The 13466-nt window shown below is 41.0% G+C and overlaps 1 protein-coding gene and 1 long non-coding RNA gene across 4 annotated transcripts in view; one reads left to right on the top strand and one right to left on the bottom strand.

The window, feature by feature from the left end:
• The window catches only part of prdm6 (PR domain containing 6), a 188356-nt gene that overhangs the window by 165196 nt on the left and 9694 nt on the right, over positions 1 to 13466 (bottom strand). Inside the window, exons 1-2 of one of the 3 annotated variants that reach the window (XM_078171167.1) lie at positions 7772 to 8398; positions 5053 to 5798 (exon numbers count right to left, since the gene is read on the bottom strand). In XM_078171167.1, coding sequence (XP_078027293.1) covers positions 5053 to 5782 — 730 coding nt within the window. In that variant the 5' untranslated portion in view covers positions 5783 to 5798; positions 7772 to 8398. Of the gene's footprint in view, positions 1 to 5052; positions 5799 to 7771; positions 8399 to 13466 lie in introns of those variants that run through there. The other 2 variants (XM_078171165.1, XM_078171166.1) reach the window with 2 other exon arrangements.
• On the top strand, positions 9692 to 11327 carry LOC117252321 (uncharacterized). The gene is made up of 3 exons (XR_004501309.2): positions 9692 to 9790; positions 10557 to 10677; positions 10816 to 11327. It is a non-coding gene; the product is annotated as an uncharacterized LOC117252321 (long non-coding RNA).

Here is a 13466-nt window from a genome sequence, read left to right as displayed (position 1 = left end):
AATTTATTGAATATGCAACTGCAGACTCTGTATGTTTTCCCCTGCTTTTGCTCAGCAGTGCAGCACAGGAACTGATCGGAAGATGAACATATTTTTTAATAAAGTTTAAACCTATATTTATTTATTTTTTTTTTTTAAATGAATAAATTTGTAATTAAAGTTTTAATTTTAAGGTTCAAATATTTCATTTTTAAAACAATACTGGAAGGGATGTTTCTTTATGTGTGTCAGAATACAGAGACGTTAAACCTGCAGATACTTGTGTTCATTATTTATTTGTATTTTGAGGTTGTAATGGTTAAAAAAAATCAGTGTAAATACGTCAGAGTTCGTCATTTAAGGATCAATCTGCTCTTTTAATTCGCAGATTAATATTAGACAGTAACTAAACTCTCATTGTGACGTTTCATCCAGTGTAAACCAGCCATTTACGAGATGTAGCCACCAAACTGTACAATTATCACTGAATTTAAGGAAACACTTTCACACACATGAAGTAAGAACTACTCAGTCTGTAGAAAACTGTTTTATAATGTTGTCTGTGTCTCTGGATGAAAACTGTCAGAGTGACGTCATCAGGGTTAACATGATTTTGGAGGTGACAGATTTCCAACAGAAAGCAGGAGGTTTGGTGTGTAACAGAGACAGACATGCTCCACAGAGGAGGGTCTGATGAGAAGATGCAGTCCAGTTGCATCATAGGAAATGTAGTGTTTTTGGAAATCGCTCCATATCAGGGACTAAAAGACAGAAAATCTGGACGTTGGCTGATTTGAGTTTTACCATTAATCTGTCTATTTTATCACTGAAGAACATTCAAATTTTAGATTTTATTTATTGAATTAACAGTTTGATTTAATGTATCTTCTTACATGATGGTCCTCATAGCTGTTTTAGAGCCTCCTGTAGCCATCAAGAAGTCAAGCTCATTTTATTTACATATATATATTTGCTCAAAATACTTTTACAATGTTTATAATATGGTGCAGAGCAATAAATTAATTAAAATCAACTAAAAATCTATCAGTATCAGCCTTTAAAAATCATCACGTAACATATGTGTAATTGTAGGATGGAGACTCTTCCTCAGGTAAATAAGTCATATGAGTGAAATCATGTTTTTGATCATGTCAGAAAAACAAATGCATTTCAAAGAATTTTAAGTTTAATGGAAACATTTAACGTGTTTAAAATCAACATTTGTCTTAAATGAAAGACGGCAGAAATATGTGACAGGACATTATAGTCTGAATAATTATTATTATCAGACACATTAATTATGGTAAATATTTGTCATAAAAAGAAAGAAGTGAACAATGTTTTGCAGAGAATTTTTTTTGTTTTGTTAACTTGTATTTTTATCTGCTCTTAAACTCTTAAACAAACCTAAAGGAAGTCGTAAAAATTATATGCCGTTGTTTGCTTTTGGAGGTGTCGACTCGCTGCACTTTAAATCTCTGAATACCTCAAACAGCTGATAAGATGGACACCTGCTGTTAAACTCTGATGTTAAAAGTTGTCAGAATAAATGTTAAGAATTTTACTTTGTGTGCGAGTCTTTAAAGAATTTCAACCAACTTAATTTTTTAACTTGGAGTAAAGCAGCTCAGTTACTTTATTATTATTATTTACTTTACTATATTAGTTTGTAGTTGTGTAAGATTTTGGCTGGAGTCGGGCTAAAAATATAAATTGATGAAAAGAGGAGAGTTTGTTGCAAATAGCAATCATGATTTAATTATATGTGAAAATGTGAATTAACAACACTCAACAGATTTAGTTTGTGCAAACTTAACTTTTTCATTTGGGAAAAACGAAAAAAAATTACATTTAATAAGTCCACAATTTTTTTTTACTTTTATTCAAAGTCTTATTTTTTCAGTGTATTATTATTATTATTATCATTATTATTATTATTGAGGTCAGGCGGTGACACATGAGACAGAGAAAGAGTATGTGTGTGTGTGTGTGACTGCTTTATCTACACCCCCACCCACCCACGCACACACGCACACGCACACACCCCAGAGACCTCAATACGGCCGTGTTGGGATGATAAATAGCGGGCCGGTGGCCGGTGGATCGATCCCCCTCCTCCTCCTCTCCCTCCTCCTCCTCCTCCTCCTCCTCTCCCTCTCTCCCTCTCTCCTCCACAAACACAAAACTATATACGGCAATTAATTCCTGCTTGTCCCTCCATCCCTCATCGGCCCTGCCGGCGCGTATCGACGCAGATTACTGCTGATGGTCCGTTTTATCACCGCGGAATATACAGCGAGGAGCGCTCATAGACACACACACACACACACACACACACACACACACACGTATATATACATAATGTCAGTGGTGTTTAGGATCGCTGCTATAACGCCTGAAACCAAAAACAGCGACAGTCACTTGTGATCAGCTCCGAAGTTACGATACAGACGTCACAGCGTGAACCCGCGACCTTTTATTATTACAGCACTATCATGGCATTATTATGGGATGCGTCTGGTGGCACCGCTGCAGCAGGAGAAAAGCGCTTCATTTAACAAAATAAAACAACAAAAACTGCAAGTTTCAAAGAGCTACAGTCACATCAAAGCTCCAAACTTTGCAAATACAGGAAAATAATAGGCTACATCGATAAGATTATATAGTGCATCTAAAATAGGAATTTGTATTAAGACATCTTTAAATATACCGTGAAGTTCAGCAAAGTCACCATAAATTCACTGTTGCGCACAGCCGACACACTGAACTGATAAAAATAACTTTATAGGAATATTAAACTTGAAAAAATCGTGATTGCATGTCAGAAAATAAACGATAAATTCCCTGAAGAAACAAATAAACACAACGCAAATATTATAATCTATTAAAATATTACGGTAAAACAGGAATTTGACAACGACCAGAGCCCATGAGATGATCTCTGCACACTGCACTCACACCTCATGCGTAAAAACCATCGGTTACTTTGGGAACATTCTCCTTCAGACCTCCTGCTCACACACACACACACACACACACACACACACACACACACACACGTTATTAAAGCATTATATACTGATCCTCTGCGGAGGATTTAATTGTTATAAAATATTAAGCTGAAATAAATAAAATATAATCGGTCATAAAAAAGTACAAATACGTTTTTAAAAGCTGCCGAAGGACCAAAATTTCCGCCTTTGACGGTCCAACTCAACAGACACGGGACTTCTCTTTGATCTCTACGTGCGCAGCGGGAAGCGGAGCGGCTCACACCGGCAGAGTGTCGGGTGCCGTTACACCGAACCAACGGGCCGCTGAGTTTCTGCTCCGCGTGTGTGAACGCTTCGTTTCTCATGTGTGACGGGACGCGCTGAAGTTACTGTGTGTGTGTGTGTGTGTGTGTGTGTGTGGACAGATATTGACAGAGCTCCGTCATGCGTAAAGACGCGCGCGCACACACACACAAATACACACAGACACACACGGAGTCACAGCAGATATCAAAGTAATGACAGGAGTTTACGCGAAATAAAAATGTGTTTTTTTTCTTTTACACTAAATAAATAAACTAATAACAGTAATAAATAAATTGATAATTTAATAACTGTTAAGAAGATTTAAAAAGACGTTAAAAAAGACAAGAAAAGTCAGTTGAAACGCTTCAGAGGAGACGTTTGGTTTTTTGAAACTGCCCTGAACTGAAGAAACGCCACTAAAATAAAACCGAATCGATCGCTTTGATCGGAGTTTAACTGAGATTAATCCTTAGCGCGCACGTGCATAGAAGAAAACACACTGAGATGATGGACAGACAGACAGACACACACACACACACACACACAGAGACAGGTGTAAACCCCGATGCTTATTTCCATACAGTCTGCATGAAGTCTGGTTGTATGATATGAACTGTGCGCTGCTGCCCGCTGCTGCTGCTGTGTGAGGGTCTGAACCCCGGCCAGGCTCTGACCTTTGACCTCTGACCCTCCACACCCCCACCCTCCTCCTCCTCCTCCTCCTACTGTCCAGCACCGCAGCTGTCAAACCAACTGTAACATCTCACACACTAAACTACATTTTTATGACTAAATAAATCTGCTATCATTTGAAATTTAAACTATTTATTATACTTTCAACTTGTAAAAAAATCCTAAAAAATCTGCTTAAATTATCATCCATTTATTTCTCACCCATTTCATTTTATTTTGTTTACACTAGTGATTTAAAGGGAATGTTTACCTGCAATTAAGGCCTCAGGAATTCTGTGAAGCTTTGACAGATACACGTAGAAATATTTTAAAAGTGTCTTTGACGCTTGATTAAATGCTATAAAAATTTAAGAAATGCAGTGACTCTGGAGAATTATCTATAAAAGTAATTATGAATTAACAATAACACCACTTACTGTTGGAATATTATGCAAATATTAAATAGGAATATTTCAGAGTTTTCTTATCTCTGCAAATGAATTTAATGACACAATAAGGAATGATTACAGTTATGACTGAATGACAATCCTGCAGGATTATTAAGAGATACATTTGCAACAAAAATCAATAAGTTACTATAAATTTCTGAGTGTCAGAAAACATTTTAAGAAACTGCAACACCACCAGAGATTATTACTGAAAATTATTGCTGGAATTTTGTAGAAACACTTTCCTTTATTAGTTATACATATAATAACTTTGTGAGAATATATTCACATTATTTTGCGCACTTAAATATAAATGCAACAAGGTCACAGCTCACAGCTGAGCTCTGCAGAGAACAAAATAAACCCTGAAGAAATATAATTTATTATATGAAATATCAGAGCAAGTTTAGCAGATCAAACATGTGACACGAGGTCAAAAGTCACAGCTGAGCTCAAGAGACACGATCCAAGACCCTCTGGGAATATGACACTGATGTTATAGGAATATTATAGTGTCAACACACCTCTAATAAACTCCAGTGACGGTGACAGGCCCGAGGTGTGTGTGTGTGTGTGTGTGAGAGTGTGAGTGTGTGAGAGTGTGAGTGTGTGAGAGTGTGAGTGTGTGAGAGTGTGAGTGTGTGTGTACGTACGGTTGTTGAGCTCTCCCGTGTGGTTGCTCAGCGGGATGATCTCCATCCTCTGCTGTCCGTACAGGTAGTAGTCCAGCTCCTCAGACGTCAGCTTGAACCTGGCCGACGCTCCTTTGCTGCCTTCCTCTCCTCCTCCTCCTCCTCCTCCTCCTCCGCTGCTGCTGCTGCTCTTCACACTGGACGACACCACGCCGACTCCTCCACAGCTCTGCTCCTTGGCCGGGTGTAGAAGCCCCGCTGCTGGGTTATGACCCTGCTGGTTCTCCGGGGGTACGACCACCACCAGGTCCCCTCCTGTTCCTCCTCCTGGTCCTCCTCCTCCTCCTCCAGGTCCTCCAGGCCCAGCACACACCGGGGCCAACGCCTGACCGAAGAGCGCGATCTGCTGAGGGACGGGCAGCTGGGAGATCCCTGCCGAGGTGGAGATGGAGATGGAGGAGGATGGAGTGAGGGCGGCTGCTGCTGCTGCTGCTGCCGCTGCTGAGGAGGAAGCTGAAGAGGAGGATGTAGAAGAAGAAGAGGAGGTGCAGTGTGTGGAGGCCAGGAGGTGGCTGTGCAGGCGGGACGGGCGCAGGCTGTCCATGGGGATGGAGAGGCGGTCAGGTGGAGGCGGCGGCGGGGCCAGAGGAGCCTTGAGCTGCGCCTGAGGGAAGAGCTGCTGCCAGTGCTGCAGGTAGGACGGGTCCACCTTCAGGAAGGCCGAGCCGCTCGGGTCGCCCGGCTTCAGCATGGCTGCCCGCCGGCTGCTGGAGGGAGAGATCAGAGAGGAGGAGCTGTCATTCATCAGCATCAGTCAGGAGGTCAGGGCGGGATGAAGACATGTACGGGACACACAGGGCGTTAAACTCAGACACGCACAACAACATGTGTCACATTCTCTACAAACATGTGCGACACAGAAAAATTAGAATCTAGATGCCATTTAAAATCCTTTTTTTTTAAAACTTGAGGTAACGTGAGAGATTTATCACATTTAAGAGACAAACATGTCCCATCAGTCACTGAATTTCCAAATTAAATTCCCTCCTCATGCATTTAACTGAGACTAAAACAAAAAAAAAATCAGATTTCAAAATGTGTTTGTATTAAATTCACTCTGAAGGTGTAAAGCTGAAGCTGATCACATATTTCAACCTTAAACTAAATTTTGTTGTGTTGAGCTGAGCCGGATCGCACCTGATCTCCACCTGATTTAAAGGCTTTCACCTTCGGTTTACACTTCAAGAGTTCACACAGAAACACGGAGCACCTCAGTCTCTCTGCTTCATCCTGAATCACAATTTGTTTGAGTTAAATTTACACAAACAAACACGAGACGCAGAATTTTAACTTCATTCTGCACGTTACAGCCTGATCAGGTTTATTCTTCAATTCTCCAACTCTAGACTTTTAGTGGAGCTTCCAAAAATCTAAAAATATGCACAGAATATTTATTTGTAATATGTTAAACTGTTTATTGCATGAAAATTAAGTTTCAGGCGTCAAATGGAGCAAATGCATTTTACACCAAAGCCTCAAACAAAGCACATTCAGTTTAAATTTATCAATTTAAAGTGATGCTCTTTTATCGTGAATACACTTTTTTCCCCTTCATATTTAGAATTTACATTTGAAACATTTAGCTGAGTCTGATTTCACACAGTTTTCCTCCTGTCACTCACCTAATTTTCTATTTTAGGCTTAAAGCTGAGCTCATAAAGACAAAATAAAGCTCAGATTTTCAACTTTAAATTTACATTTTTGGTAAAAATTACAAATAAAATAGTCAGAGGCTCATCTGTTAACAGTAAATGAACCTCTCAGGTGTTCCAGGTGATCAGTGTGTTACGCTTCACTGCTGCAGGATTTCAATAAAATACAGATTTTTTTTCAGCAAAAACAAAAAAGCTGAGCACAAACTGATGAGTTTCTGTTGAAAATTCAGATTATGTTCCTATTTGAGTGTCAGATGCTCAGAGTGTTTCTGTTCTCATCAGAATCAGTGTTTCACCTCCTCCGGTGAAAATACAAAATAAATCTGTACTCATTATTTCTTTAGTAGCAGTAAAAAAGGGTAAATGTTAATTGATTTAAGGCCCCAGAGTCACTGACAGGAGCACTGAGATATTTTACAAAGTGTCATCTTGTTTTTTTAAACTTCATCATCTTAAAGCTGAGACTTGCATGACTCTTAAATTTCACATTAAGTATTTTTATTCAGTTTCCCTCCTCATCCTGTCTGAAGAAGAAGCAATGAAGTCTCTTTTCTAAATTAAATAAACGCAACCAAACGTCATTCCAGAGACAAAAACGTGTACAAACTCTAAAGCCAATAAAACACTGAGTGTAAACTGACTTCCTCCTGCCTGACCCTCCGCTGCAGCCCTGCTCTGCTCCGCTGTCTCCGTCTCGGATGGATGTTTTAGCGCGGATTTTACGCACGCCAAGCGCAAAAAACCGCACCAAATAAAAGCAATAAAACCACGCGCGCACTCGCTTACACTTCTGATTAGTTTACAGTGTCACCCAGGCAGTGATTCAAAGTTTCATCAGGATAAATAAATAGATCCGGGTAAGTCCAGGTCAGATCAGCGGTCCCGCGTGGTGTCCGTGGCCGAGCAGAGGCAGCGCTGGGCGGGTAGAGACGCGGTGACGCTCCGCCGGGTTTTCCCGGAGTTTTTCCGGGATGTTGTGTTTTTCTTTTATGTGTGAAAGTTGTTGAAGCGCAGAGGAGGCTTACTGCTGTCAGAGTGTGTGCGGCTCCTGGGCGCTGATTTCCGGGCAGCGGTGGAAGGTTTGTCCCTCCTCCGGGCTGCGGTGAACCATCGAGGGGGAGCCGGGACAGTTCGCTGCGTCCTGCGCGTCTCCGGAGCCAAAACTACCCGAGCGGCTGCTGCGCGAGCCTCTCTCTGTTTCTCTCCCCCTCCCTCCCTCTCCCATTCACTTGTCCTCTCCCTCCCCTCTCTCTCCCTTATCTCCTCCAGCCTCTGCCTCTAATTCACACGTTTTATTTCTCTCCTCAGTCTCCTTCTCTGCACTCTCACACTTTCCTTCTCCCCTTTCTCTTTTTCTCTTTCCTGTTTTCTCTCTCTCAGCCTCAGGCTTTTCTGTTTTTCATTTTTTCTCTCTTCTCTTCTTTTTCTCCAGATTAAGTCCAGTTCTGTTCAGTTTAAATGATCTTTATTGACACTAAGCACAAATGGCCTTATGTTTGGAGGAACAAAGGCTACATGTAAATCTAAAGGCTGACTGCTGAGTGTACTGTACGTGATTTATAGTATCTTTGTAAATGTCTGTATTCTATCTCTCCTAACAGAACAGAAGCACCATCTCTCACTGGAGTGACAATATGGTCATGGACTTTCCACGTCCACATATGACGTCCAAGGTACCCTGCGTGTGTTGGTTGTTGACGTTGTGGGACGCCGTGTCAACTTCAGCCTGTTACATGCATTGTCTGTTTTCAAAATACGCTTCTGTTTTCACAGGAAATTTAACATTTACATAAAGTCTCTTCCAAAATAAAGGCGCTACGTCGGTACAACATTTTTCTCTTCAACAAAAACACGTGGTTAGGTTCAGGAAAAAAGAACAGGGGTTGGCTTTAGAATCTTACGGGACCGAACAATGCTCTCGGGTGGAAGTCTGTGTTTGTTGGGCCCATCCACCCCAGTTGGGCTTCCATCGCCTTAACTTACTTGTCCTGTGGCTTTTCCCCCTGACGCCACCAGGCACCGTTAAACTATAACGGCACCTGTCCGCGTATCATGCTGACGTTAAAGAACGTCTTTTTTTGTTGGCTTCTGACGCCACAAGTCAGTGTCAAAGCGTCTGATTTTGACGACTTCGAAGTGAGAACGGCCTTGTATTTCATCTCTCCTGAAAGAACGGAAGCATCATCGCTCCACACTTTCATGACTAATTTACATGTAAATGGAGGCCTAGACGCATATTTCACTGTTGTGTGTATTTTTTAGTCTAAAATACAAATGAGACTACAAATTGTAGTTACCTTCTAAAACATCTCACAAGAATGTTCAGCCACCACTGTGGTTATGGTTTAGTCAGGTTTAGGTCAGCTGTCAGGATGTAAACAGTAGCCTTTGGCATCAAACTACACGATGATAACATACGTGATATTTTTCTCTTTTGACAGCCCGCTGTCGTCAAATACCACTGCTTTGTTAGTGATTTCAGTGTCAGACACCTGACGTCAAAAGCCATGTTTCGTGGTGGTATGACAAGTTGCCAGGTAGCGTCAGTTTGTAACGCAGCCAGACGTAAGCTTTCGCAATCTTATGATATGCTGCTGGTTGGCTCGACGACACCTGTTGGGGCCGTATGATACACCGCTGGACAGTTTGAAACACTGCCAATAATGACGTAATGTAAGGAGGTGGAAAGTCTGGGATGGGTGGGAGAGCTGGTGGATGGGTCCCGGAGTTTCACCAAGGAGCCCGGTGTTCGCTTCCGTATGAATGTAGAGCCAAACCATGATGTTTTCTTTCTAACCCCTTGACGCCCATTGTCGCGAATTCGCGACGAACCGCTTCCATTCAGAATGCATCCAAGATAATATATGTGTTCCCCAAATGCCGGTTCATGCATATTCGATACGCACCTAGGAACCTTTTGCAAGCGTTTGTTTCTTGGGGGACCGTTCAAAATCGTAACAACATCCGGTCGAAGGAAGCGGACATTTCCGGTTTCATCGCGATCGCATATGCAAAGCCAAAACAGAGAAATTGTCCTATTTGAGGTAAGTTGCTCTAAGATAAATATAATTATTGTTTGCTTCTACAGCTAAAATATCTGTATAGACTACCTGTGACGGATATTTTTGAAGTTATTTCAAGTTTTCCGTTTGTAGCGAATTTGCTACATTAGGCCATAATGGCTGTGTTGCTACGGCTACTGAAAGCCATCTAAAAATAGCATTAGCCACTATAGCCGTTAGCTATAGTGGCTAATGCTATATTTAGATGCTATATTTGGCCATCTAATGCTATATGCTATATTTAGCCATCTACATATAGCATATTTAGATGCTATATTTATGCATCTAAATGCTATATACTATATTTAGCCATCTAAATGCTATATCCTATATTTAGCCATTTAAATATAGCATTAGACACTATAGCCGTTAGCTATAGTGGCTAATGCTATATTTAGATGCTATATTTGGCCATCTAATGCTATATGCTATATTTAGCCATCTACATATAGCATATTTAGATGCTATATTTATGCATCTAAATGCTATATGCTATATTTATCCATCTAAATGCTATATCCTATATTTAGCCATCTAAATATAGCATTAGACACTATAGCCGTTAGCTATAGTGGCTAATGCTATATTTAGATGCTATATTTAGCCATCTGCGTACTATGTGCTATATTTAGATGGCTTTCAGTGCTTGCACACATTTTCTATATGAAAAAACACTCTATTTCTATAATCGTTATATGAATAGCATGCTGGTATATAAATGCAATTTCTGCCCTTTATTTTTATGCAGAAATGCCATAAATGAATCCATCTGTGTTTTACGCAAAACTGAAAACGGGACTTCAAACCAGGGTCCCACCTGAGGAGAGTGAAGACAGCTGTCTCAGTGACAGTGGGGACAGCGATGACGAGTATATCCCAAACCCAAACCCCCCTATTTGTGAATGTAACCTGAGTACATGTTGTATATATAATATAAATAAAACATTTCTGTAGTATATACTTTTCAATAGTGATTTCATTGTTTTTTTGGTTTGTTTTTACACCAGGTGATGAAAGCAGCAGAGAAAGCAGTAATGAGACTGACAACAGGAGCAGTGCTGATGATGATACAGATGGAGACGAACTTCCTAGCACCAGTGCTACTGCTGCGAGAGAGAAATCAGCTGCTACATCAAAAACAACGGCAACGCTGCAAACTCCCAAATTGCAAGGGCCAGACAGTGATCAAATGTTCAAAGTGCAATGTTCACCTGTGCCTAAACAAAAATAACAACTGCTTCCGTGAGTTTCATGAGTGAGACATGAGTGCAAAGGCAACTCAACTGTTTGTTGACAGACACACGCACGCACACACACTGTTCACTAACTCACTCACTCACTCACTCACTCACTCACTGTTCAAAGTGCAGTGTTCAAAGTGCAATGTTGATGAATGAGACTGCAAAGACAGCTCAGCTGTTTGTTGTGTTACACTTACTTACACACACACTCACTCACTCACTTGCACACACGCACTCACACTGTTCAAAGTGCAATTTTGATGAATGAGACTGCAAAGACAGCTCAACTGTTTGTTTGTTGCAATAAATGCAATGAATCATATACCTGAGATGGGAAAATGTTTTATTACTATCTTACTATCTGTTTATTACTAATGTGAAGGTGTTGCCTGTTGTCGCTAATTTGCATCATACCTAAATTTCTATCTGTTCTGTGTGCTAGAGTCAAATTAACAATCTCCACTTAATTTAACATCTGCTTGAAGGCAAAAACACAAATTATTTATTTTTTAATATAATTGTATATAAATTCAGGCGTCAAGGGGCTAAACCTAACTATGTGCTTTCGTTGACGTCGTAGTGTTAGTTGCAGCTACCGGAACGTCAACAGCTGATGAAGGAGGATAACTAGCATGTGATATTACTACACTAACAAAGCGGGGATATGTGACGACTTTGATGAGAACATGTTGCTTTTGAATGGTATATGCAGAAAGCTACCAAGCAGGGCGCTGACACTCTTTGATCACATCAGCTATCGTCTGGCGATGAAAAAGTCTCTGGGGACAAGGGCCAACATTTCCGGCTGATCCGTTGTAGCAAGTAGATATCAGAGCCAAGACTTCCTCTTACGTGTGCTGGTCATTTTGGCTAATCTCTTCAAACAGGTACCTGCTTTCATGTGCAATTTTAAAAAACCTAATATAAAGCTAATCCATCATCAGACGATAGCATGTGGGTTCTTAGACTGCATTTCAGTCACTATGTTCCGCCTCTCCACACAAACTGTTTACCTGCCGTTCAAACATGATAGTCAATATGACTCGGACTACAAATGGGAAGAACACTTACGAAACCCAAATCTTGTCCCCTCGCCTACAGATTCTCCGTACTTATGATCAGACTCTCCGTACATATGCAGAATCTGCTTATACAGATTAGGTGCTGGCTAACCATTGGCAGCAGTTTGGCGTTCAGTGTCTTGCCCAAGGATGCTTCGACATGTGGACAGGAGTAGCTGGGTGTCACACTGCCAACCCTGCAATCAGTGGACGATCTGTTCTTCCTGCTGAGCCACAGACATGGTAGACTACACTACACATTGGACCCCAACCAATCAAAGCTCACCAGCTTTCACAATTTGTTCAAGAAGTAAGAAGAAGTAAGGTGTCAGGAATTGACTTAACTTCATCCCTTCATCTCCTTAAAAGCAAAAGAGTGCGCACTGTTTTTAGTTTAGTTTAGTTTATTTGTTTATTTGGACGGGACAGTGCAAAATTAATGAACACAGGGCATGAGGCAGATACAAGTACCCGGAACATGATACAGCGTAAAAATTGCCGGATTTAGCACGAGGCTAATTTCCATCCGTAGTCCCCAACACATAGAAGACAATTTTTCACCCTGCACGGGATGAAACCAGTGATTGCTGCACCAGATCTTAATTTCTTTAACGTTGAGGCCCAAGTCTGTCGGGTTGGTTCATGACCAGGCTGATATCAAAGAGTCATGAAGGCTCATCACACTAAAAAGATCAATGTGCTACTGCTCCTCGTTTTGTTTTGTTTAATTGTCTATCTGTTTTCTGGTTCTGATGACAACCTGCCAGAACTTCCTGTAATCGCTCCGAAAGTCCGAATCATCCAAACAAAATGTTTTTGCAACACATTCTCACTTCCAGCTTGTCAAATACTGACACTTGGTCAGAAGCCTTACACATAAAAACTCTGATACTCTACATACACCTCCAGTTTTGGACGTTCGGGGACAACAAACACCGACTTTCACCCAAGAGATTACCGTTTACATCTCGTAAGATCGTAAAGCCAAACCCTGTTCTTTTTTCCTAAACCCAACCGTATGTGTTTGTTGTTGAAGGAAAAAAAAACATCAGTTCGCGGTGTTGTACTGACTTGGTGCTTATATTTTGAAGAAGACTGTTAAACGTTAAATTTCCTGTGAAAACAGAAGTGTATTTTGAAAGAAGACAATGCATGTAACAGGCTGACATTGACACAGCGTCCCAGAACATCAACAACCAACACACCCAGGGTACCTTGGACGTCATATGTGGACGTGGAAAGTCCATGACCAAACGTGGACATGTGACGAGGTCACAGTGAGGACGTGTTGAGATGTGACAACTTGAGAGTGAGACCGGATTAGTTTTCATTCCAGAAAAAAGTTTGATCCGGACT

Source organism: Epinephelus lanceolatus, chromosome 9, assembly GCF_041903045.1.
Source record: "Epinephelus lanceolatus isolate andai-2023 chromosome 9, ASM4190304v1, whole genome shotgun sequence".
Classification (NCBI taxonomy): Eukaryota; Metazoa; Chordata; class Actinopteri; order Perciformes; family Serranidae; genus Epinephelus; species Epinephelus lanceolatus.
This window is presented reverse-complemented; position numbering and strand designations above follow the sequence as displayed.